Source organism: Rhyacophila brunnea, unplaced genomic scaffold (assembly GCF_057557595.1).
Source record: "Rhyacophila brunnea isolate RB1 unplaced genomic scaffold, BYU_Rbru_1.0 scaffold_10, whole genome shotgun sequence".
Lineage (NCBI taxonomy): Eukaryota > Metazoa > Arthropoda > Insecta > Trichoptera > Rhyacophilidae > Rhyacophila > Rhyacophila brunnea.
In genome coordinates, this window is record NW_028232752.1 from 42,262,931 (window position 1) to 42,290,373 (window position 27,443).

Below are 27,443 nucleotides of genomic sequence, written 5' to 3' on the forward strand. Positions count from 1 at the left end.
AAAAAAAAAACTTCTAATAAAGTTCCGCAGCATTGATATTTTATAAAATGTTGTGGAATTTTATTTCATCACTATTTTAGATATTGTAAATACCTTTAATATATTTTTTAATTATTTAGTATGTACATAAAATAATATAACACAATTTTTACATATAAATCAGTCCGAGGTTGACTCTCGAGTTCAGTTATTGTACTGTCAAAATTGTGTTAATATTTTACTAATTTAAGCTCTCATCATCATTGTTCTGGTAATTTTAAGTTTTATTTTCCATTAACAAAAATTCAAACAGCATTGAATAAATTCTATAATAGCATTTCTTTGCTTCATCTAGTATAGTGTTATCTATATTTGAACTTTTATTATAAACTGGCACAGGAGCATAATTTTTCATAATATTACAAAATTTACATTTTATTGTTGCACATGGACATAATGTATTCTATAAAAATTGGAAATAATTCGATTCGTTCAAAATATTTATGAAACGACCTTTCCGTATCTCTCTATGGAAATTCCTCTAATATGTTTTCTTTGACATTTATTTGTATTTTCAGTTAAAAATATATATCTAATATTATAAGTCGACTAATATTTCACTTCATAACACTTTGATCTAGCTTATTTTTGTGATGTCCATAATTTTGAATGTGAATATTTTAATTTTAGGTTACGCATAGTGTTTAAGTTACAATTTGATTTTTTAAATGGCCAGATTATAATACTAGGGAATCATTTATTTCCGTGTAAATGATTTTATTAAACGATTTCAACTTTGATGCGTCTATGTTTCATAGAGCCACCATTATTTTAATGATAGTTATCAATTAGATCATTTCATAATCGCCTTTGATGTAAATTTTAAATAAAAGGATATATATACATACAAAATGATTGTTTTATTACTTTATTGTTTATTGTAGTCATCTCCAGCAGTCATTTCCCGTAAACTGCTTAAGGTTAGTGTACTTACATATTGGTGTTGTTGGTTGGGCATAATGATCTGATACTGGTTTTTAAGTTAATATAAAAAATTGGATGGTAAATGTCAACAAACAAACATGGCGGTTAGTTTGGTCAAAACATGACAAAAGACCTTATCATATTTTGATATTACTGATAAGTGACATTATTTTTCTAATTAGTGGAATAATTGAAAATCTAATTATTGTCATATTCATCTTCATTTATTTATTTTAATGTTAGACAAAAAAAATGAACCGAGGTTTATAGGGCAAAGTTTAAAATCTCTCTCCTGTAAATTAAACATTTTGCAGCTCACAGGCTATGGTCCAAACATCACCGATATGTACTTACATTGAATCGATCATCATCATCATACAAATTTTCATTTCAATTTTTTTTGGGTCGACTTGGTTGACATTGGTGCAAATCCTGAAATACAATAAGGGGAGATTAGGTTCATTGCATGTTAAAAAATAAAACCCATTATTTGTTCGTTTTATTTTTATAATTAACTCAATTATCAACAATCAACATCGAATTTAAAAACTTAGATTTCTATATATTATAATATTTCGTGAGGCTTCCTACGAAACGATACATTAGTTTTTATTCAGTAAATTTTGCTTTTAAAGACTATTCAATTATTGGTCTATAAACATTCCTCTAACATTTAAATTCATAATTATTTTTAATATTGACAGTTTTATGAAAGAAGATCGAAATCTGTTGAAACTCATTGAAATGATAATACACTTTTATTAAATTAAATCTAATTTTATGCAATAATGCGCTATAACATCAAGAACTACGTTATATTTCTATTCATATTGGTATTTTTATGTTTCGATTTGCATATAAAACATGTTTGCAACCTAACATTGTATGTTACTCATAATAATTAACGTTTAATAGTATGTATTAGGTTAAAATAGTATGTATTAGATAAAGTATTTTAAATATTTTAATCTATTTTGACGATAGTTTTACAAAATAACCAAGTAAGTAATGAAGAAGATTCAAGGAAAAAATAATATTATTCGCACATAAGAGGAAAAACTTGAAACTACACAAAGTATTGCAAGCAATCAATATTAATTTCGGTTCTTTTTTTACTAAAAATCTCAACATTCTCCAGAGCAGTATTTCCCAACTATTTTCTAGAATTGAAATTACTAGGTCAACTCAGTTATAAATTACATTGAAATACGACATGGGAATGTGCCAGATCTGGGATTTGAACCCAAACCCATGTCTTCATAAACTCACTTTACAACGCGTTGATTACGGGTGACAAAACCTTATTTTCAGTTAATTTAAAGTAAAGTTTTTTTTAATCAAGTGGATTTTTTTGTACTGTTTTCAAAGCTCAAAAATAAGGTGTCATGATTTGCTACCGTAAAGCAGCACTGTCAGAATGCAAGCGTCGAATAGGCGGTCAGAGATAAAAATTAATAACAATACAGATAATTTTAATGTTGATGTCACCGTGCCAAAAGCAAATGAAATTACTTAATGTATGCAACAATACCTTGCGGCATACTTCTCAATCGCTCACAGCACACTGCTTGGGAAGCTCTGCTCTAGAGTTGAGTTATCTAGGAGAGGATGATAATATTTCATATGATAAACCCATAACCAATACATGGAAGGTTTTTGTTCAAAATCTTTGGGATGCAATACCTAAAACCTCAAACTTAAATAACTATTTCAGAAAAGGAAACACTGATAAATTAATATGAACATTCAATTCCAAAAATTCCAATGTCAATTGTTTAGTGAAGTTTATACATTCTCCTTTATTACACATGGACTGCTAATGAAATTGTGTATTGGCTTGACTTATCTAACATTACATAGTACAAGTAAAATCAATTCCTAATAATTAATATTCATAACATTTTCCACACCACAATTTGATAATTAGAATGTATCCTAAATGTTAAATTTAATAAGAAAATGCCAGTGAATATAATAGACCATAGCACATTTAAAAACATACAATTTTATTTTTTTGAGTGTTATTTGTGTTTTCTTAAAAACAGATAATTAAACTAAATGTACAGTGGTACTATGTATATGCAAATAAAAAAATTTTAGGGACATTTCTTAGTGATTTATTTTTCTAATTTCATGGATTACGGAATTTCTATTGGTGGCATTGAGTAATATCATGGTCAGAAGAAGAAGAAATAAAAGAGTTAAATAAATGTATACCTACCTTGAGTATTTCGAGTAAAATGATTAGGTCGGTATATACCCTATTTTATATGTAGTAGATTATTTTTATGTATTATTGACTATCCATAAGAATAATGTCGTTTTGAACTATGTAATCTCATTTTTACTTTTGACGGATATTATAGCTCTCTTTGATCATACTTATTAATAAGTTTGTTAAATAAATATTAAATAGAGAATTATTTAATTTTTTAATAATATATATTTTGAGGGATCGAAATGATTATAAAAAATTAACCTTTACTTATTTAATGACTTTTTCTTAAATCTAATGAGCTTGAACACGTATCAAGCATTCATTTATTTTTGGTTGCCGATTCAACTTACATATTTTTTTAAAATAAAGCACAATTTAAAACTCTTGTCCTATTAGACGTCATAAAAATCGAGTACTGGGCGAATGTCAAAATAAATCAGAGGAAGCTGGAAGTTCAGAGAGGCGTTTGGAGTCATATGTGAGTATGGTACCTGGTGAGGAACGTACAACCGTGAACTCTTTCATATTATATATTGTGATCCATATATCATATCAAACGTATGATTGAGTGACTGCTGGGCAAACTAAGTCTCAAGAGTCAAGAATGTAAAACACCCAATCATCTTAAGAAGCTCTTCTTTGGTATATTGATGGAGTAGCAAACAGCATCTTTGAAGTTTCGTGTGGTCGGTCAAGACCCATATTAGGTTATTATAATACTATTAATAAAATAATTATAAAATTTATAGCATTTTATGTTTTTTTTGTAGATTTTATACCTAATATTTCTAATATACGTTTTTTATGAAATTGATTTTTTAATTTCGTAGCCGGAGTGCAATTTTAGTAATTATCACACCTTTTCAAAATATTATGAAACTTTTTTTATTCGATTTTTAAATAAAACGCCTACTCCTAATTTGTCGGCAAATTTATTTACTTTAATGCAATACCATTTTGCTGAATTTATTTTTGATTTACCAATTAATTTAATATAGACTTCATAGATGTCAGTAGTTGGCTTATAAAGTCAATATACATTTTCTAAAAATATTATAATTACAATTATTATTATAATATTAAATTTTCATCTTTACGCGGATTTGGGAAATATTATTTCGTAAAAGAAAAAAAATGTTTATTCAATAAACTACAAACACCCGCGTTATTGAAATATGATTGATTATGATTATATTTAATATATTATATTTTTTGTTTATCCAGATATTATTATAATATGTATGTATTGTAATTACCACATCAATGAATTATTGTAATATAATATTATAAAATTACTGATAATTGGTAGCAACACTTTGTCGGACATGGAATATTATTTAAAATTTTATGAATCCCGGTGAAGTATTTATTTATAACCTATTTTTCATAGTAATTAAAATTAAGTAGTTATACTATTGTTACTAGCTAGCAACAAAAAAGTAAAGGTTACGCAATTATCATGGCCAATTATTATTTTATACTGAAACTGTAAATGTTAATTATAATATTATTTCATATCATTTTTTGCGACTATTACTTACTCGAAGTGGCAACCAAGGGTTCACCAGAACACCATTTATTTTGTAGAATGTTGAATAAATAAGTAAAGTTTAAAGACATCTCTGAAAATAGTTTAATCGTGTTCATTTCCAAGTGTCGACAGGAAATAGGTTTCTCAGATTTGACTGCTTGAATATTCCATTAAAATGTACAAAGAAAACATATTTTTGTTATATTATTTAGATAGTCTAAGATAGAGATAGGTATTTTAAGTCGTTGGTTTTCCGTGGCATTCTCTAATTCAGTAAAATGTATTTATTCTTTTTCTAGTGAAACATACTACTAGTAATTATTTATTAATATTAGAGAATTATTATTTCAATAGTTTTATTCAGTATAATATAATATCATCAACATTACTATTAAAATTAATAGTTATTTATAAATAATATACTTATTAGCTTTTGCTCGTCTTTGTTTATCTATTCTATGATATTATCCTTTATTTATTCGGTCAGATTTTTTTACATTTTATGTAATGAAAAATGACTGTTATTACTTGGAACAGGTAGATTGTCAGAAATAATTTAAATATGTCTAAATTAACTTCATGTCACACGGATTTTCTGTTAATATCAATTAGAGGTAGTGAAAGAACCATAAAAAATGACCAAATAAATTTAAGTCTTTTTCTAAAAACCAAACGTAATTTACGTGGATCTAAATAAAATATTATTATGTTTATTGTTTTCTCAAAAACTTTATAGGTTTTGAGTATATATTAATCGTTATTTATTATTATGTATTGTTATGACAACGATAGATTTCAATACTTTCTACATATTAATATAAATGGCAGTTAGGTATAATTATAGGTATCTACTTTGTCTACGTGTGCGTATTAGATTCAGTATTTTGTGTTGTTTGAATGGGTTTTATTATTTTATATTGTAAGTCCTTTAGTGGATTTAAATTTCATAAAAATACGTTATTCTTTACAAATACCTGTCGATAGTATAAATCATCAATTTTATTTATTTAGTACATCAAATAAACAACAATACTAAAATATAAAAGCAAATTTACATCTGAGAGAAGAAACATTTATTTAGAGTAGGTATTTAAATAGGTATTTTAAATGTGCGTAGGTATGGATAAAAAAAATATAAATATTAACTATCTCTGAGTATATTTGGGTAACTATCTAGTTACCAACTCACAATAAAATACGATAAATCAGTTAGGTATGTATTACATATTAAAAGTTTTTGAATTAACCGCATTGAGTGATTATTTATTTTATACGAAAATATGAAAAGAAGCCCATGAAACTCATTCTAAGCATGTATAATAATATGTTTATAACTCAATCCAAATATTATATTATACATGCATGAATTCAATGAAAAAATAAAATTATGATCATTTTAAATTATGATTAATTTCAATTGAATTTTTAGGTAAGGAGATAGTTAAAAAATGCGTAGATAGTACGACGTGATGCCCTAACGCTTTCGTTTGATCAAGGTATGTAGGTAAGTATCTACCTAATTCGATTTTTCCGAAAATAAAGATAAACGAAAAGACTAAGTTGAAATCATGAGTTTGATAATAAATAGTGTTTTTGAGACACATAAATTAACAAGCAATTAGTAATTTTGATTCCAAATAGGTGCATTTAAACACACTTGGCTACTTCAATAGGCATATTTTTTTTATAAATCTTATTGAATAGGTGGTAGATATAGATTAGTCTTACACTTAGTCTACTTAAATTTCTTAGTCTATATTCGGCATTTAGCTATTATCCATTTTATTTGTTTCATGCCCTGTATACAACAATATAATATGTAATATTATCTATAATAGATATTCGTTATCACTAAAAAAATATCTTACGCTCTAAGTAAGTATTTTTTGTTTTTGATATAATATTTATAAATTTAATGTTGGTTTGAAAGGAAAAACAAAAAAAACTTGACTTGAAGTGACTTACAATATAAAAACATTATACCAGCGGTTCTCAATCAGTGTAACGCCTACCACGTGTGGTTGATACGCGAGAGATGACTGGTTGTGTGTGGATAATTTGTGCAGTATCCTACAATATTAAAAAAACAACCAAAAAAAAAATTGGCGGTTATTTTCAATGATATTACAGTTAAGTACATGGAATCCTTTATTTCCACAACACTGAAAAAGCTTTGAAAGATTTTTATCCTGTTCGCTTAACCATGATCGTTAAAATTTGTCATTCACATATTATTGGTAGGGCTGGATTTTTACTATCATCTGTCAAGCCTAATAACTTAGTACGTAGACTATTTAATACTTAGTAGGTAGATATTATAACGTTTTAACTTTGGTTTTGGTGATAAACGTTTATTTAAATGTTGAGAACCGCTAAGTATAAAACTATTATTGTACGATGTCGTTTATCATCTGGTATAAAAATAATAATGGGAACTACAGAATAAAAATGAACAAGGAGTTGGAAGAGCTGATTGAACAGCAAACAATCATAAGATACTGTAAGTCCCAAAGACTACGATGGGCGGAACATGTGGAGAGAATGCCTGAAGTTAGAGCGCCAAGGATCATGACAAAGTGGCTACCCCAGCGGAAGAAACCCAGAGGCCGTCCAAGAAGGAGATGGACTGGCTTCATATAGGAAGACCCGGTAACTGGAGAAGTGTGGCGAGAGACCGGAGTGAGTGGAGAGTGGTTGTGGAGGAGGCCAAATCCCACCCTGGGATGTAGCGCCGTGGAAGAAGAAGAAGAAGATAAAAATAATAAAAATGAAAATTTAATAAATATATTCAATCAAAGTAAAGTTGTATTTACACAGATTGGTGGTGTTTGACGACGAAGCAGTTTAGTTAGGTACCAATAAATATATTAATATTTAAAGTATTTAGGATACAATATACCTACAAGCTAGTAATTCATCGATACAATTCTATCACTTTCCGTAATATTTTTTAATAATAATAAAACATTACTATCTCCATAGAGACTCTAACCGTATTTTTATTCTATCGGCCTTAACCATAAACATTGCTCTGTTAAAGCATCGTCTAAATCTAAAATAATTATTCAAAAATTGTTAAAATGTGGTTGTAAATGAGCACTGCTTAAAAAAAGGCCATATAAGTCTGACGGCCTAACTTAATTGAGTCGCGTATCAATCAAACGACACTGACCATAAGAACGACGCACTCCTGCAAACTTATTCCGGCAGACGTGTTAACGTGGATGACTTCTCTTAGTAAAACGATCCCGTAAGTATGCGGGCTGGTGTTTTATCACGTGTTATACTAATTATCGCGATTGCAGGAATAAGCTGAAAGGTAGAAAAGATTTTGAAATTTGATACAAAAGCTTGCGAAGCGACCGCTATTAGCTATCGCTATTGCGGTGGACACCTGACAACAGTCGTGGTGGCATAATCGGAGAAGGATTTGTCGATGGGAGCACGGTCGTCGTAGAGCGTCGGGGCTTGGAGGATGATCCCCGCGGTACCAGCTAATACGGCGAGTGTGAAGATCCAGAGGAACAGACGATCCAAAACCATTGCAACATACTTCCAGTCTTCTTTTACCTGAAAGATTAAGGCACATGTCGACATTAATTCAGTATTATATAAAAAGTGACTCAAACACAGTAACATTTAAGGGGATAAACAGGTTATTCACTGCTTAACAATTACAAATGGTACTTTTGTTTCGTGAAAAGAAGCCTTTACTTGTCAGTGGTGCCGATAGATACTGCCTACTATAGCAAACGGTATATAGCTATGTATGTGGGGATATCAAAAGTAGTATTGCAGCAATTATTGTCCGTACCCTTTATAGGACAACTTTTTTTTTCAAAGATATGTGCTTAATTAATGAAAAATATATAGTTTTTTCGTAATTATCGATTTCCCAGCGGTCAGTTTTCTGACCGGTGTCCATTTAGGTAAAAAAAATATTTGTTCTCGGATTTTTTTTTAATAATAAAAACACAGGTTTTTTAGGAAAAAATTATAATTTCATTTATTTCTCTAACAATAATAATTACTTTATTAATTTTATAGAAGTTTCTCAAAATAATAAACATTTCTAAGGCCTTGTTAGCTTTTTCTTTTGTTCAGATAATTGGTACGGCATAAAACACGGTATGCAATGGGATACTTTGCAATTTGTTACTGAGCTTCGTATCACTTTCAGCGTAGTGCTGTAATAACCACATCTACGAAGTGTACATTTTTCAGGATAATGATTTGAATTGATATCTTCAGGAAATGGAGGTCGACCAACCCTTTTTCGTGAAGTAAAAGATCCTATCAGCTGATCAGCCAACTTGTTTCTAAAGTGAAGATGTCTAATAGGTTTTTTTTCATTATCCAACACAGCTTGGTATTCTGTAATTCCTTCAAATAATCTCAGGAATGCGTCTTCACCCATGTCTTCAAGGTCTTTCGCACTAAAACCTCCGCTTCACCAATTTTCCATACTCAGACAATATTTTTTTTTCTGCAATATAGGCTTTTACTTATACATATAACATTCCATAACTATTTTATTTCATTCTGAGATATGTATTTCAAAAAAATATTACAGTTTGAATGAAAACAAAAACAATTATTTTTACCTGCGATTTTTATGGAAATCATTTTTTCAAAGAATGACACATATCATCAAATAACTCGATAGCGACTAATTATCCACAAAAAATAACCAGTAATTGTGAAAGTTCACTATATTGTTATATGAAATTAGATGTATTGTGGTTTAGAAATTATTTTTAGTGCCTATATTATGTAAATCAAAAAGGGTCCAAATTATACAATTTGAGGTTAGATTCTCGACATGCCACTCAATAATTTGATATTATTTTACTATAACACATACAATTTATAGGTGAAATTCAAAAAACTATATATTTTTATGTATAGTATAAATGCACATACTTTGTTTTCAGTAAACAAGTCACAATTTTCGAAAAACAAGAACTTAAAAACACTGTTGTTGAAAAACTGGCAGCTACGAGTATCATGTCGCTAAATGGACACCGGTCAGATAACTGACCGGGACACATTTTTCGTAATCTACTCAATATGTGCAAACTTCAGGGCGATTGGTCAGATTCAAGACCTCTGTGCGTTATCTGAGAATGATTAAAACCTATAAGGGTGATTATAACTTGTAAAATTATAGAAATATAGACCTTAATGTTGCCGGTCTCAAAACTATCCGTTTTTCGCTTATGACCTATAAAGGGTTAAATAAATAAAAACCACCGAAACATATCACTCATGGCGCAAAATTAATTTAATTATTATACTTAAATATTGGGCCCAAATGCTAAAAAATACAAGCCCCGCTTACTTACAGTAGTTTTTCTAAAAAAAACGTCCCAAATCTAAGTCTATAACATTAATTTAGTTCTACTTCCAAACCCTCCCCTATTTTTCCGACTAAATTCGATGAAAATTTCTGTGAGAATTTCATTAAAAAAATCAGATTACCGCGTATTGAAATAGCTATGAAATACTATGAAAAAAAATGTCAATTTAGGAGCGTTGTAAATGAAAGAAATTATAAAAATCGATATTCATAGCCGTACTGTACCTATTTAGATTATTCAAATATCTAAAATTGCTAATAGTGGGGTTGCTGCCAAAAGTTGGTAAGTCAATAAAGTAAACATAAATATAAAAGATCAATCCCTATAAGTATTTCAAAGAAATATTAGAATTGAATGATTAATTAACGATTACCTGATATAATTTTTAATCAACATTATGCATTTGCAAATGATTCTGCAAAATCAAGTGTGACCTCAATGGCAATAGCCGAACGGTGAGGTGTCGGCTTACAATGTCATGTATTCTGGTTTCGAATCCCAAGTCTGGCAAAATTCACGTGTTGTTTTTCAATGTGTATTTGGAGTCAGAGTTAGGTTGAACAAGTAGCTAACGTTAAATCTCGTAAAAAAATCTGTTAATACAAACTCCACTCTTTGGAGGCTCTTGCCTCATATGATCCTTTTAGGATCGAACATGGTGATGTAATGCTCGAGCTACGCCACTGTATAGAACACAATCAAACCATTTAGATCGAGAAATTATGATGATTTTCATTATGTTGGATTCTCAAAATTGCTCGTAGACTTCATAGTTGTGGCATATGTCCCAAATTCCATTTTCTTGGCCCCATGTCACAACATGACAAGCCTGTATATTGTATGTATTAGACTTCAGATGTTTCCATATCGTTGTTAGCGGCGATGATGGAATCCAGATGAGTAAAGAGGTCTGTTTTCTGAAATGGGTTAATCCACTGCCTTCCAGAGATAATAAATATTCTCAAAGGTTATATTTCCATGTTGCTATATCGGGTAGGCATACTTATAGGTATATCTTCAATAATAATAAATTTTAGTTACAGGATGTAATTCTAGGAAAGGTAGGAGGCCTTGGGCTTCCACGTCCTTAAACCTGCACTATAGTTTAAGGATGTATTTAAAATAATATGTATATCCACGTCTGATCTACCTGTTACCCATATCTAGATAATATTCCTCATATGCCATGATTTATTATGCGTCATGGGAGATGGTACCATTAAATTCAATTTAAGAGTCCCGAATAGATGTTTATAGGATGATATCAAACAAAAGTTAAAATAACGTATGTCCTTCACCATTTCGCAATTGTATAGCACAATGTGTTACATTAGGGCTTGTTTACACGGGTTTAGTACTAATCATTAGTACTCGCTGCTCACATTAAATACCGAAACGCGATAACCGGCCGAATACTTTTGATTATTAGATTATTACTAATTCGGTATGTTTACACGTGGTGTTATTAGTGCGAGCAGTGATTACTAATGCTTAGCAATAAGTCCGTGTAAACCAGGCGTAACATGGTAAACATATAACTAATTCACACATAATTTGAGACTATAAATGGAATCGTGTCCGGAAACTGTACGTATGCAGTTCGTCGTATCACACTTCACCGTGAAATGTTGATCGGAAATATATGGCCATATATTAAAGACCGTTCAACCTCTGGGTCATGTTGTACTGACATAAAATTCATGTCTAAATAAAACACGGTTCTTGTTCTTTACACTTTACAGGATGCCAGCAGTAAACAAATTTTTGAAAATAGCCGATATACTGGATTGTTTGTTAGGTTAGGTTTTTATTCTTGGATTCATGAATTTTGCCAAAATCAGTTATGAAAATTGAATTAATGTTTATATTGAATCTAAAAAAAATAAAAAATCTAATACTGTGCCACGGTGAAATGTTTTACGTACATTTTACATGTAACCAAATGGAATGGGCTGTATTTAAATAATTGTGTTTAGTGGTGGCACTTTGTCTAAGGTGTCACTGCTGTCACATATTCAACATATTTTGGATTCAGTTAAGAATTAAACCTGGGATCTGAATGTTAGTACGGATAGTGGTCGAAATAAAACTAAAACGTAATATAATGATAATCACTGAATGAAAGACAACCGTTATGATCATTGTAATATCCATGTATTGGGCATGTCGCTATTGAACAGAGACAAATTAAAGCCGCTGAAAAAAGCTCCTCTCATATTTTTAGGTACAAGCTCGTAAATTAGGTAAACTTGGTTAGGTAAATGCTGAATATTTATTAAGCTTAAACGATGCTTTACCTGACATAAATACATATTAATCAGGATGAGTGCGTAACTATTTGACACCGTATTATATTTTACACAAAAGCTCATTTTATAAAAAAAACACTAGTTTTGTAATTTCTCGTTGCGCCCGATCATCCATATATTTTTATCGAAAGAGTTGCTGAAAATGCTGAAAATTCTGCATTTTACTGCAAAAGATTTTCAGTAAAACTGTGTAGAGTAAAATTTTGCATACATAACTAAATTACACCATTCACGGAAAATTGACTGGCGGAAAAGGAGGATTGCGCAGAGGAAAAACTAAGTTATATTATATTGCGTTGATTTTTACCATTTTTGGCTATTGCATTCTTCGATAAGAGATAAAAAAACACTACCTAGTCAGTAATAAGAATATGTAACAAGACCGGTTTGTTTATAATGACATGAGCATAATAATAATTGATTTACTTGGTAGAATTCTATTTTACAAAAAAATAATAGAAATAATTATTTTTTACCTACTATTTATTTTATCCATTTTATTAGGTAATTGAATTAGCGTTTACGTGGTAGAACTCTAGAACCTAGTTATTTCTTAATTATCGTCTCTTCCCACGGAAATACAATTAATAGTGGTAAAGAAAAAATATATATTACGTTAAGGTGAATTCTTTATAGACATCTATGACCAAATGTGACTTTTAATGACATCTCGTTTTTGGTTAGTACCTAAATAAATGAATTTTTGTAAAAAAAAATCTTTAAAAAAAGTATAAAAAATGATTAATTTTAGTCTATGGTGTTCGCTGATAGATAAGATCATATTATATACAACTTCAATCCAATCTCAATGATCAAAATCTACTGATAAAATAGGTGAATTATTAAGAGGTCAAAAAATCAACATAAACTTTTTATAGAAATATGGTCTAAAGTGTATTTTAATCGATAAATATGTAAATGAAATTAATGTCAAATATAAAAAAAAATCACCAGTGGTCCCAAATAAAATTGTGTAAAAGCGTGTAGTTACATTTTGAAATACCTACTTGGTGTTTTTTCATGAAATTATCAAGGTTACTATGACAGAGAGAGTTGTCTGTAGGTATGTAAGGAAATCGAAATCTAATAGTTATTATAATTTTATTTATTAAGCATAGGTAGATACAGTGACTGAATAATATCAATACAACTCAGCAAAAAATATGCGGTAATAAATCATATTTAATGTTAGGCGTGACGATGCAATTTCTATACGAGTTAGAATGAATATCACTAACAACCCACATTGAATTTCACCTCCCCCACTACACGAGGCACATAAGGTTGGGAAACGCTGAAACTAGTTCATATAAAATAGAGATATTTTTTCTATTAATTGTTATAAAATGTTGACCTGTGATTTGGCAATAACCGTGGTATCGAACATGGTATTATTTATTTATTATATTAGGTTATCAGTATTTACGTAAAAACTGCTTATTACAATACAATCACGTAAACTACCCACATATTATAGGTCAAGGCTGTATTCTGTGAGGACCAAATGTCGCTTGTTCGACGCGTGTGTTGTGAGACATGGCATTATACCAAGCTTCAAAGGTCCTGACTGTTAAGCATTAACTCATTGCCTCCAACGTTGATAAACGAAACGCATTCGTAGGTTCTGGATATTACCTTAAAAAATGACCGCTGTTTTGTCTAAAGCCTAAAAAGTCAATCTGTCAAAAAAAGTAGCACGACAGGGCACGGAAAAGTGTATGTTTAAGAAACCTCAAAATAAAACAATGCATATGGAGGTAGAAACAAAGTATGGGATGTAACGTCACTAAGTCGATGAAATGGCAGTGGGACAAACATGTCGTTCGGGTAATGGATAACCGCTGGACAAAAGCAGTCATACGATGGTATCCGATGTGTAAGTATTAAATTAGCACATGACCTCCCTAAAACTCGCTGGGCCGCGTCCTTCAAATTCTATAAAAAAAAGTAAACAGAGTGATTCGATTCAACCAAAATGAATCCTGCGGGTCAATCGCAATAAATGCGTTGGATATGCTTGTAATACATCTACTGATCTTTAGTTATTTTCGTCTTCGGTAAATTGAAGAGCATTGAATGTTTTAATGGTTATTGATTGAGTCATAGGTATAACATGTATTCTCGATTGGAGTATATCTATTATGTTACCTTGGTGGAGTCCTCCAACATCTTCGTATGCTCTGCAATGAATCGCACACAGAAGCAGGTCCTGTGGACGGCAGGAGGGCAGTTGGCGTGAGGAAAAGCCGGTGGTCTTAGAACAGGGCTGGAATCCCCTCCCCCATTGCCGCTCAAGCCGACGCCGCCCTCCTCGCAGCAGTCAGCTGTGGGCGGGGGTGGCGGCGGGCCGTGGATCTGACAGCTGCCCCCGAATGGGCCACCGTCCGCCAAGTTGCTGCAAAAGGAAAAGAATATCATGAATACGGAAAATAGCGGATTGATTGAATCAGTATTCATTTGTGTAAAAGTTTTTTCAATAATGACAATTAAAGCGTTCATTAACAATGCAATTGTGCACTGTACTGTGGTACTAGTAAATGACTGTACAAAGTTATTTCAGAAGAAATTGTAATTATGTTAGTAGATAGTTGTAGGATCGATCGTTCGTCGTAGAGAAGTTCATTTAAACCTGTGTTCCGACTGAGGGTAGCTCCGTAATGAATTTGAGTTCTAATTGATTTAAGTTTTTAACTTTTCCATTTGAATAATTATTCCGGACCCTGTTTCACTTGTCGGCATCTCTAGGCAATATGCGCACTAACTAGTGGAAAATGTATAAGTGTTGTAATTAATATCCATTGTTATTACAACAAAACAGATTACTGAGATAGACATACGAATGTCAATCGCCATAGATCAAGACTTTGGCGGCAGTTTTGGTCAATAAACTCAAGAAATAAAAAGCCCCTTGAACGTCCTCAAATATTACTAATACCGAATGCGTGTTGCGCTTATATCAACATTGAAATTAACTTAGTCTTTAACGCTGTTTAATTTTATCCTATATTTCTCCATACTCAAAAATCGTACCTTCTCATAACCACGTAAAGCTCTTCCCATTATTTTTAAATTAAGATGACATCTCTTGTACCTACTGCAATCACTCGATCACAATAAATATGTATATACAAATGTTCTCACTTCATTAAATTCATTAAAATTATTTCAAAAATTTTTCAACGAAAATAAAATATAAACTAAAAACAAATGGTAGGTAGGTATGTAAACTTATATACTTATAAGTTTGAATTAGGTACACTATTTTTAATTCAATAAAAAATAATACCCAAGATTTTAGATATACTATTTTTTATTGAATATAAATAATTTGGAAACATAAGAAATATAGTTATTAGAGAAAATGTTCTATGTTACCGGCATGTTTCTGAGGTGTACGAGTATGATAAATAAGTTTATCGTGAACACGGAAAGAAAATGTAGCATCTTAATAGTGTTTTACTTTTAACGTTCATATAATTTCCTGTCTGAGAGAATCGCTATCTTATCTCTTTGGGCTTCAGAGAGATAGACTAGTACTTATCTAAGTTGCGGACGAGAGATGAGAGCGTCTCTCCTTCCACTTCGATACACAAAAGATTAATCTTTCACCCTGCCAACTTACAACACTTGTGTATGTATAGATATTCATAATAGTATATGTAATAGAGTAGAAGTTATATAAAGTGTGTTAGTATTAGTAGTATTCTTTGAGCGTGAAGATCTTTGCAGTGGTCTGCAAATAATCGCAAAATTCTATGAAACTCGTTAGAACTATAAAATATTTTAATTAAATTCATGTACAAAAGAAGTGACTTATTTGCTGCATTACCTGATTTTTTTTTCCTAATTAAAAAAAGTATTTTGACTTACAATTATTAAAATAACTATAGGAGCGGAGATGGAAATTAATAAAAATATATAATAATTGAACCTATTGGTACACCACTGAACATTGGATTGGCTTGGAAATGTCACTGCTAACAAATTACACTAGTTCTTCATTTGGCTGACGATTAGTCAACGTTTTCAAACCAGTGACGTGCATATTGAAATAATATAGAGATATGAATGGCTCACATTAATAAGTTTGATTTAGATTCGAAGATGTCTAAATTTGGATGGAATTGAAAAAAATAAAGCAAACTTTCTTGCTCACTAAATTCGATTACCTACAGTCTCTGTTTAATTTTACAATAATACAAATACGAGTTGCTATAAAAAGCCCATTTAAAAAATTGGTTTCGATCAAAAACGATGAAGAAACCCTTCTATATTATAATTAAACTGAAAAAATATGACGACTAATAATTAAATTAGCTAGATATATATAATATAATAATTTTCTATAGCTACTAATCAATTCAACCACTTTACAAACTTTCTGGAGTCACATCCAAGACGTGTAATACAAAAAGTACATATTTTATCGTCGTTGAGTTGTTAAAACCGACAATGCAAGATGAATATACCTACTGCTTTATAATCAGTAATCACAAAGTGATGATAGACTCTCAATTGTTTTTTGAATATTCATAGCGGAGGGCTCTTCATGATGTATTTGAAATAGCTTTGAAAAATGCTAATGTATATTTGGAAATTCACACGATATTAAAATGAGACATGTTACATGAGAGGTTTTATAATTAATTATATTTAAAAAAAAAATAGTTGTATACATACACTAAACGCCCGTGGTGGCCGACCAGTTACGAGTCAGACTTATAGAGCCGTGGGTCCCGGGTTTGAATCCCGGGTCTAACAAATTCACATTCATATAGATAGGTAGTAAACTTGTAAAAAAAATCTGTTAATATTCGTACGTTTCTACTCCTAAATGTTATGACAAAAAACGTTAAATCACCTTTATCTTCATACATTGTAATAACTATAAAACACTATAAAAAGATGTATTAAAACTTGAATCTCACAAGTAGTTAGTTTAATAAAAAATAATAGTTTAGGTGTATAAACTAAATAGAGGTTAAAATTTCGAAAAAGTCGATTATCTCAAAACACGGTTTTATGACTAAGCGCCTTCTGCTACTACAACGACGAATTATAGATATTATATAAAAGAATTATAAAAAATATATACATTGAGGATTTACTGAACTATGTGGATATTATAAATCAACAGAAAAACATTTTGACGAAAATGTTGTATCATAGGTTTTAACAGCTCAATGACGGGTATGCATCTTTCTGTACGTACAACCTACAAACTCTTTGGTTTGGAAATCTATGTTTATTAGTTAATTTAAAAACAAAACTACATATTATAATTTGGGGTGCGGATTTTAAATCACAAAACATTTGGGTCTAGTTTTATTTTTTAAGATAAAGGTGCGGTAAAATCACACATCACTTTTCTTTAATTTCTCACCGAAAACCCTTTTTACAAAAATGCGCGCAGCGTGAGTAGAAAAATACCGCTTACAGGGTAGGTTCACAAAAATACGAAAGGCTCTTTTTACGTGAGGTGACAACTAATTTTTATAGCGGTTTTGAACCCGTCAAAAAGTGAGTTCGGTACCGGATCGGGTTCATGTTGTTTGAAAAATGTTGATTAGGGTGACGTAGGTACATACCTATATATTTATCGATATTCTAATATACTTGTATTTATAAAACTTTCCATATTAAAAAAAATGGAGCACATAATATTATATTCGGTAGGAAACAATTATTGTAGAGCAGACAATGAAAATAAATGGTTCTGTTTCTGGGTAACCTAGTTCAGCAAATCAACTTACGATTTAAATAAGAACTGTAAATCCCAGATATGTAACGATTTTAAACTTTCTGCACATGAGATCTTTGTGGTAAAATGCTATATTATTCCTATACTAATTGAAATTACTTATACCTAATTAGGGTTTTAGGTGTTTCGCTGAAGTGTTTCTATAAAATATAAGTTAGTTATAGAAATAGTTATGCTTACACGTCGATTGGTGATTTTTTTTACATTCAAATTGTAAAAAATATGCATACGAGGCGATCGTCTCAGCTTCGTGGAAAATTGCTACTATTTGAAGGAATTAGGAAAACTCATTCAAACTAGATACGTTGTTTTAGAAATAATAGTATTTCATAATTATAATGTAACCCAATATTAGGAATAAAATGTTTACGTATAGCTTATCATAATATTATGAAGTGGTTACACGGTTGAATCTCTTTTAGCGTTTAAACATGTATATGTGGTGATGTGAAAACTGCTCGTAAATATTTGTTTAAACTTACTGTAAATTATACCCTTTTAATCCCCAGTCGCTCATATTAATATAGATATATTAATATATGTGCATATATTACTCTTGTGATAATTAAATTGATGCATGCTAAGAAATACAATCGATTAGGAAAGCAAAGAAAGTGGATATGTGTTGTGATGGGTATGGCTAACATGCAAAAAAACATGTAGCTACAAAAATCGTTATAAATTATAATTAATTAATTAATTAATTAAGATTGGTGGCAGTGACGTCCCTAAACAAAATGACAGTATTTTTTATCATCCTTTCATGACTCCAATTTCTGAGAAAGGTGTTGTATGGATACATTACTAACAAAATATACCACTAAACCTAATTTAAATGCCATCGCTATTTTAATAGACAATATTGAGAGCCCACGGATTCAGATACATTTAAAAATACTACACCTGACAAATTGCAACGGAAGTAAACTATACATCACGACCCCGACAAAAAAATACCGTCCTGTTAAACCTATTATGTTAATTAATACATTTTATTTCCAACCAATAAGCTGAATTTTAGCTAAGCTATGGTACCTACCTATTTCTATATATACCTAATGATTCTCCTCAATTTGCCGTCTTTCGAGTAACTGCCGCCCCCAAGCGACGCTCATTCTGCCTACCCCCATGGGACGTCACTGAGCACAGATCGCGACGCTCTTTTATGATAGCCAAGTAACATGCGACCCTTCGCCATATTGGATAAATAATCATTTTTATTGGGAAACACACAAAAAAAAATCGGTGTGTGTACTTATGTACGCGCGTTAGAAGTTATACTTCTTTGGCGTAACAAAACAAAAACAAAACTTGTGATAAACTAGATTTTTGACTAGCTCTTAATTATCTTGTAAAATGACGCCACTATGACGTTTAATAGTTTGTTTACGTAAGGAATTGCAAATGGCCGACAATAAAAAATCCAATCGAGTGTGAAAAAATAAATAAAAATACCCTCTTTTATCTGGCTTACAGAGCTTTAGCAAGATAATACAATGTTAATGCAACCACGATCAAACGATGTATTTGGCGATAGTACATATTATTGGAGTATATTGTATTGTAGTTGAAAACCATGCAGTCGAAGTGATGGGATATGAAAACCATTAAGGAAAGTTGTTAAATTAAAATTTTTAATATTATTCCTCGACCAAAGAATTGCAAATGTGATATCGAAATCTCCCCGTAGTTATTTGAAAATGGAAAACGATTTTGACAGCCGCTCTGAGAAAAATCGAAAACAAAAGACATTCAAAATGGTCGCCCAAAAAATTCGCGCATGCGCATTTCCACACTATAAAATATCGTAGGGGTATAACGCTTCGAAACGAACATGACAGGCCTCCTGAGATGGCGTGCTGGCGAGCCCGCTAAAACTGGATGGGACAATGAGCTGGCGCGGCGGACTCTCAACGATGAACTCCGCCCCGTGCATGATTCCGATGTCCCGAAGCTACACTCAAACTCCTCCTCCTCTGACGTCTCCAAGCAAAAAGGCAATACCGCCGTTGGCCTTTGGCGGTTGGTGATCGGCTGATGGGCAGAAACTCGGACGGTAGTGACGGGGGTCCGGGCTGTGGCTCGAGTGTGAATGCCTAAAAGACTTATATCTATCATTAGTTAAAAACTTTTCTCATTTTTAACTAAGATTAAAAATTAAAATTAAATTCATTTTTAAAACAACACCCCTTGCCATAATATAGAGGATCTATAAACCTCACCCGAGTCTCCTCAAGACCCGAACGGGTCTCTTCAAGACCCCGTAATAAACGGGTCTCCTCAAGACCCGGAGTAAAATCGCACACGTAAATTCAGAGAAACCTTCACCAGCGACCAAATAATAGAGACGAAGGGGATAATGCTTAACGTATGTGAGCCCCATAACTACTGAAGGATGATCCTAAGTCAAGTCAACCCCCCCTCGCCAGCGGATCCGGCTCATTTAAAATTTGCACGTCGAAGTCACCGGAACTCTGACAACTGTTTTGATTTTCTTTTGAAATAATTTGCTAGAAAATTAGAATTTCCCTCACAATACGTACATTATAATAACTTTATTATATATTTGGGTATTTTTTTTACTAAAAAATTTTTTTTTTCATCGATAATTTCTCGATACAGCATTTCGTTCACGTACCTTGAATAATATTTTCTTTTGTTACGTAATAATATTCATATTATCTAAGTATTACGTAACAAAATGTATAAAATGCAATAATAAAATTACTACTTCTCTTATAGGCGGAGCATATAGGCACCACAATAAACATAGTTTTTCCACAACCAATAATTTTCTTATTAACACAATTAAGAGGAAAACTATTAAAAATAATCCGTACTCCGTATTCTATGGGCACTATGGTCGGCTATGATCACATCATTGCGCGAGACGTCATGTTTCAGATTTGTCAAATAATAAAGTATGATATAAGATAGAATTGACGTTTTAATAGCCCCATATCAATAAAAACTAGAGTAAAGGAGGGCCGCTTATTGGAATGCCGGTGGTTTATTCTAGACACTTAAAGACAACTTTAATTATTTCTCGTTGTTTTTATTTTATTTTGGCCAACAATAATAAATTCGTTTCTTAGGAAACGGAACAATTCTAAACTATAATATTATACTGTATAATCATCACGATTGCATTATCATACTGTGGCGTAAAGGCAATGCGTTCGGCTGATAACCGAACAATCGTGGTTCGAATCCAATCGAATGTGATTTTTTTCGTGTGAAAAAATAAATTATGTGTTACGTGTCACACTCCAAAAATACACTCTGATATGATTTTCTAAACGCGCATAAAGAAGTATAACTTCAAAAATAATTGTCAAATAAAATTCTGCTCAACTTTTTTGTGTGGGTTTGTCTCACTTCTCAACTGTTCGATCTGCCTCATCAGGCCCCCCAGGCTAGAGCCCTATTAGCCCCTCGTTGAGGGGGTCATGATGTGGATCCAGTGACATTCCTAGACGAAATTCCGCCCTATTTTTATACAGTATTTTTTATCATCCTTTCATGACTCCAATATCTAAGAAATGTGTAAAATAATAATAAAAAACATAAAAAATTAAATTAAAAATATTTTCCCCTAAAAGTGGGGATTTTTTGATGTTGGTTATTCTCACATGTCATTTTTGAAATACATTAATTTACTCTTTTTTTAAGGGCGATCCTTGTCGCTTTTGGTCTTAAACTTGGAAACATTTGTAATGATATTAGTTTTTAGCCTGAGATCGCTAAGGTTTAAGATATAATACGTTACAATAAGTGCTAATACTTCGATACAAACCTACCCTAGATAGCTGCTGTAGCGGATGAAAGCAGTCTTGGGTATAGAATAGATGCGCTGGAGTGAAATGATTATAACTTTTAATAAAAGCAGTTTCACACATAAAAAGGTATATTACTTATATGACGTTGAAGTGACAAATTGCTCTTAATTAATTGTGTAACTATCTCACTTGTACTTGTTTTATCCTTGTCATGTCTATTAATCGACATTCGATAATAATATATTAGTGTGAAATAAAAACCGATGAGCGACCGCTGAATTGTAAAAGATTTTTTGTTGAAAATTAATGCTTCGTAGAAAATTGCGTCTTGGAAGGGCAGAGGCATTTCACTTACATGAGGCAACCTAATCTCGCGATGGTCGAAAGATAAACTTTTTAATATCGCTAAATTGTTCGCAAAAACTTCTTTTAATACTTTAAATTGTTTCATTTTACCCTCATTACTTTTTCATTACGCTTACAATGTTTTTTGAATTTCATTAAAACTCCATCACGAGAGAGAATGAATGACAATTTTTGTGTATTTAATTTTTTTTGTAAAGTTGTTGAATTATTTATTAAATAATGTTATATTTCTATTGATCGTAATAATATGTAAAATACTCGTAATTTTAAGAAACCGTCTTCACTAGATGGAGCCTTAATATACGTATTATCAAAGTGATTACTACGTTTATATTAGCTGCAAGCGATTTAGCATTGCGGACATTTTGTAGTATTATATTCTAATAATATATTATATTGTACAATAATAATTTTGTGAGTATTTTAATTGATATCAGACCCTAAAGCACAACTAAATTATTATGTTCAAGATTTTACCAGAATACTTTTTCATGAATGAGTCTATATTTCGTAATGTTCGTGAGCATTTCTTCTGATTCGGTTTTTTATAAAGCTCAACCAATCAATTAAAAAAAATACAATTGACGATAAATACGTTCAAGTTGATCAGGAATGGTAAACATTTTAATGCATAGGTGCCAAAAATATATGATACCTGGTGGTGTGCTGTGGATATTTAAAAAATCGTTCAGAAATCAAGCAGTATTTTTTTCAACTATAATTTAATCAAAAACGAGACATCCACACAAAATTAATCAAAATTCAGTGGTTGAGGTTTTACGCAATTCTACGATAATTATTACAATTATTTCGGTTGCCATAAAATTGCCACCACTGTAGATGAAAAAAAAAAACAGAACTAAAGTTGTAATCAGCGACATATTGTTTGACAGTGAGAATTAATTTGCAGCAAATTTCAAATAAAAATCTCTCGCATCTACCAAAACCAAAATAATTTAAAAGTAATTTTAGATTCACCTAAACAGTAAATATAATAAACTACTATTTCTCCCGCTTCTACGAAACAACATGCTAGTATTTATTAATTATTTATCCACTACACACAATATGACCATTTAAAATATTATTTGTAAGTATGTAATTGATTTGTTTAATTTGTATCGGAAACAATACATTTACATTACTATAATGCAAATAAAGATAGCATATTATAAATTATAACGTGACAGGATGCAGGTACACGGGATAGTAGCTAAACTATACACTAATTATACTAAAATAAGATTGTTTGAATATTTAGATGAACAACCACAGACATCGCGTAGATAAGTATGTCATATTACGTATATTACATTTAAAACACGTGCCAACTATAAAGATAATAGCTATAAATAACAACGTTGCCATTCGTCAATGCGCCAATTTACTAAATAATATTATTTTATTCTTTCAATTCAACCACACTAAAGACGATTTTAGCTAATGCTGTAATAGTACAAGTTTATAAGATTACCTCTAAAAGTTATAAGGAATCCCTTCGTGAAATTGGCGATTGTGAAATTTAAATAAAGAATGCCAAGTTAATTTCAATTGAATGGCTACGTAATGAGTGTCATATCTCAAAAAAGTTTTTTATGAGCTTTTTAATATTATGAAATATTACAAGCTATTTGGGGCCAGGCTTTGTACTAAGGCGACCCGGTACATGGAGTGAAATAATTGCTACCATTAATAACAGCCAAAAGCAACGTTACATTACTTATGAATATGCTAAAGGGTTCAGTGATTTGAATGGCCAGTGGTAGAAAACTGTTCAAAACACAAATTTATTTTTATGAAGTTCTTGATGGTCATGCAAAGATCTGGTGATCTTTTAATTTGGTCACTTATATTGACATTACTTTTCCTACAACGTTATCGCGTTCGGACTGTAATGTGAGGGACTTTTATGAACTGTTTATGTTGAAACACTCGATGGCGATTCAACGATACTTAATGAATTGATAGCCATATAAAAAATACTTAGCACATCGAAACATTGTAAACTATATTTTATAGTCGCCATTTGTGATAACTTTACTATTTTGACGTTTCGATATGATGCACGCATGATATACCTACCTACCTACGATTTTTTTGTGATTGGTCATCTATAATATAGATTCTAAATAATAATGTTCAATGTGGTTACCACCAATCTTTGGTGTGTTCTGTCTTTTCCCAAATAGTTATATCTGTGTTCGTATTGGAAGTTTTGGTTTCGATGCAATTCGATCATGGTTTGTGTTCGAAATTGTCGGACGTTTGAATAGATAGACGTTCCAATATTCTTAGACCACTAAATGCGTGACAACAGTTTGCGAGAAATGTTGCCAGTTTCATTTTTTTTTTATCTTTTAATACCTAACTATAGCATTAAAACAAATAAAATATTTTTTTATGGAATTACATTTTCTTACTTTTCCGAAATTAAGAGAAAATAAATTATTTAATCTTCGAAATAGGTAATATATTTAAAAAAAAAATATTCTACGAAACATTTTATCGGTAATTTATAGAAATTAATAAAATAGTAACATTCATTGATAACAAAGTAAAGTTTTTGTTTGTAGTTAATTCAATTATAAGTCTCAGTAACCTTTTTTCATGTTAATTTTCATATATTTAGACTGCATATAAAGGTTGTACAGTAAAACGTTAGGTTTTTAATTTAATCATGTTTGCTAAGTTATTGGTTAGGTATTGTGATTTTGTATTTGGTTTGTGATAATATAATAATTTTTAATTTAATTTAATAAAACGCAAAATTTTTGTAGCACTTTTTCCACTTTTAATAAATAAATCTGGACCGGTTTTGTCCGCCTCAGAGGGACATTTTCAACTCAAGTACTATACAAATTTTGCGTTATATTAATTTAAATTAATAATACAATGCATTTCCACCATCAATTGACAGTTAACTCAATGAAAGAAATTAATAATTTATACGCCTATATATAAAATTAGGCCGTGGTCATGAAACAGTAGTATACATAAGTACCTACGTATTTGTGATTACTGATTATAGTATTGTTATTCCCAGGGTGCAAAACGTCTGCTCAATTATTATGCAATAACTGCGTCTGAAAAAAAGTAGGTGTATTTATGGGCGTCACTGCAAAATATAAGACTTTTCATAAAGTAGATAATTCTGATGATACATTAAATCAGTCTTTCTCAAAGTGGGCGATAACGCCCCCTTGTGGGCTCTGGAGGCTTTCAGAGGGGCAGTAGAAGGCTCAAAGAAAATTAGAGGGCGTCAAAGAAATCTAGAGGGTGACGGCAGAAAAATTCTATCTATAAAAATCCGACGGACTCTAGACACGACACCACTTGCGACTTACAGCTGTTTTAAGTGAATTCGAGCCTGATATTAACAAACTCGAAATACATCAGATTCATCCTTCACATTAGATAAGTTTTAAATTCAAAGCCTTCTTTTTATGTTAATAAAAATACTTCTAAATATGATTAAGTATGAATTTTATTTCCTCTCATTGAAACATTCTTTGATCTCAGAAATATGATATGGGTCACACCCTATCTATCATATCTATATAATAATGCATGTTTAAAAACTATATTTGCAATAACTGTTTTTAAGATACTCAACACGATGGTAATGTAAAAAGGTAAGTTAAAAAATATGGGGGCACTAGATTTTTTTAAAATCTTATAGTTGGCGGTGGTCGAAATAAGTTTGAGAGCCTGTACATTAAATGTATTTAAAAAATCATAAAATACCGAACTGGGAGGTATGCATCTTCCGATATACTTTAATAGCAAATATTCAATCCCCATTTCCCGGAGTAAGGATAAGGAAAAGAAAACCTTACCAACACCCATATCGTAGTTATGTAGATGTTTTTACTATATTGATCGAATCAAGTAGTAGGCGTTTGCATTCTATTAATGAAACATAGCGCGCTGCGGTCTGTTCTACTGTGGGCGAAACATATTTAATTATGTACAATATTATGTCAAACATAGACATATCAATTTTGATTACGGACGCATTAGTAAGCCAATACTTGACATTGACAGATTGTCAGTGTATATTGTAAAACTCGTAAGTAACATATTAGTACAAATAAGGTTTATATTGAATACGCTAGTATTAACAATTATATTTGTGTAAGATTATTTCACCATTTCTACGCCTTATCATTTTCAACATTAATCCAAAAAAACCATGCACCCATACTATAAAAATCGCAAACCTCTTAAGTCATGGAAAAATACACAGTTCCTACATTACAATATAGCCCATTATACCATATTTGCGTTCATGTATTTACACACCATTGTTGTCCTATTCTGCTAAAATGGCTGCGGTTAGTGTCCATTTAAATACTGCATCATACAAATACAATGCGTTAATATTTATTTGAAAAATAAACTCTACCTACTTAGCAAATTTTTCATTCATAAGCGTCTTTATATAACCGAATATTAATTCGTAAAAACCGGACGTTTGACCATCGCTATTTTTAAACGTAAAATATTCAAGAGCAAGAGTGCTCTACGATAGAAAAGGAATCCTTATTTATTGACAATTTTCCAATAATTAAAATGATAAATTTCATGTAGAATGCATATCTATCTTTCTTCCCCACTATTTAACACCGGTTGAATGAATAAAATGGACAACACACATTTTCTTTCAAACTTTCTCATATTCTCAAGACGTACATTTGAAATAACCATCCTAATTGCAATATGGATAGCTATTTTTTAAAAAAATATTTAGGGTAATCAACAGGATCAATCACAGAGGCTAGATATGAATTTATTACTTATAGAAAAAAATAATATGTGATGGTCCCAATAACAGGCGGACACAAAAAAAAAATATCGTAACTACAAAGGATAATATTTTGTATTTTTATAAAACATTCGATATCAAATAATTCAGCTTATCTAAATCTATAAAAATATATTTTTTAAACCATCATCTGTTTATGTAATATGTATGAGCAGGTCACTTAGCGTACAGAATCGTTTAATGGGAACGTATCATTTTTCACATTGTATACCAATTAGTAAGCCAATGACAACAGACGGAAAGTCCCTTTAATATACTTCAACATTGTAGATAGGGAGTGGGGGGATATGGTAAAAAATAGATTCAAGTAAATGTAAAGAATCCTAACATG

The 27,443-nt window shown here is 31.0% G+C and overlaps 1 protein-coding gene across 1 annotated transcript in view; it reads right to left on the reverse strand.

Moving 5' to 3' along the window:
* Nucleotides 1-7,842: 7,842 nt before the first annotated feature.
* LOC147079231 (acetylcholine receptor subunit alpha-like) overlaps nt 7,843-27,443 on the reverse strand; it is an 836,032-nt gene continuing 816,431 nt past the window's right edge. Inside the window, exons 10-11 of the mRNA XM_085954767.1 lie at nt 14,530-14,776; nt 7,843-8,282 (exon numbers count right to left, since the gene is read on the reverse strand). Coding sequence (XP_085810893.1) covers nt 8,091-8,282; nt 14,530-14,776 — 439 coding nt within the window. The 3' untranslated portion in view covers nt 7,843-8,090. The remainder of the gene's footprint in view (nt 8,283-14,529; nt 14,777-27,443) is intronic.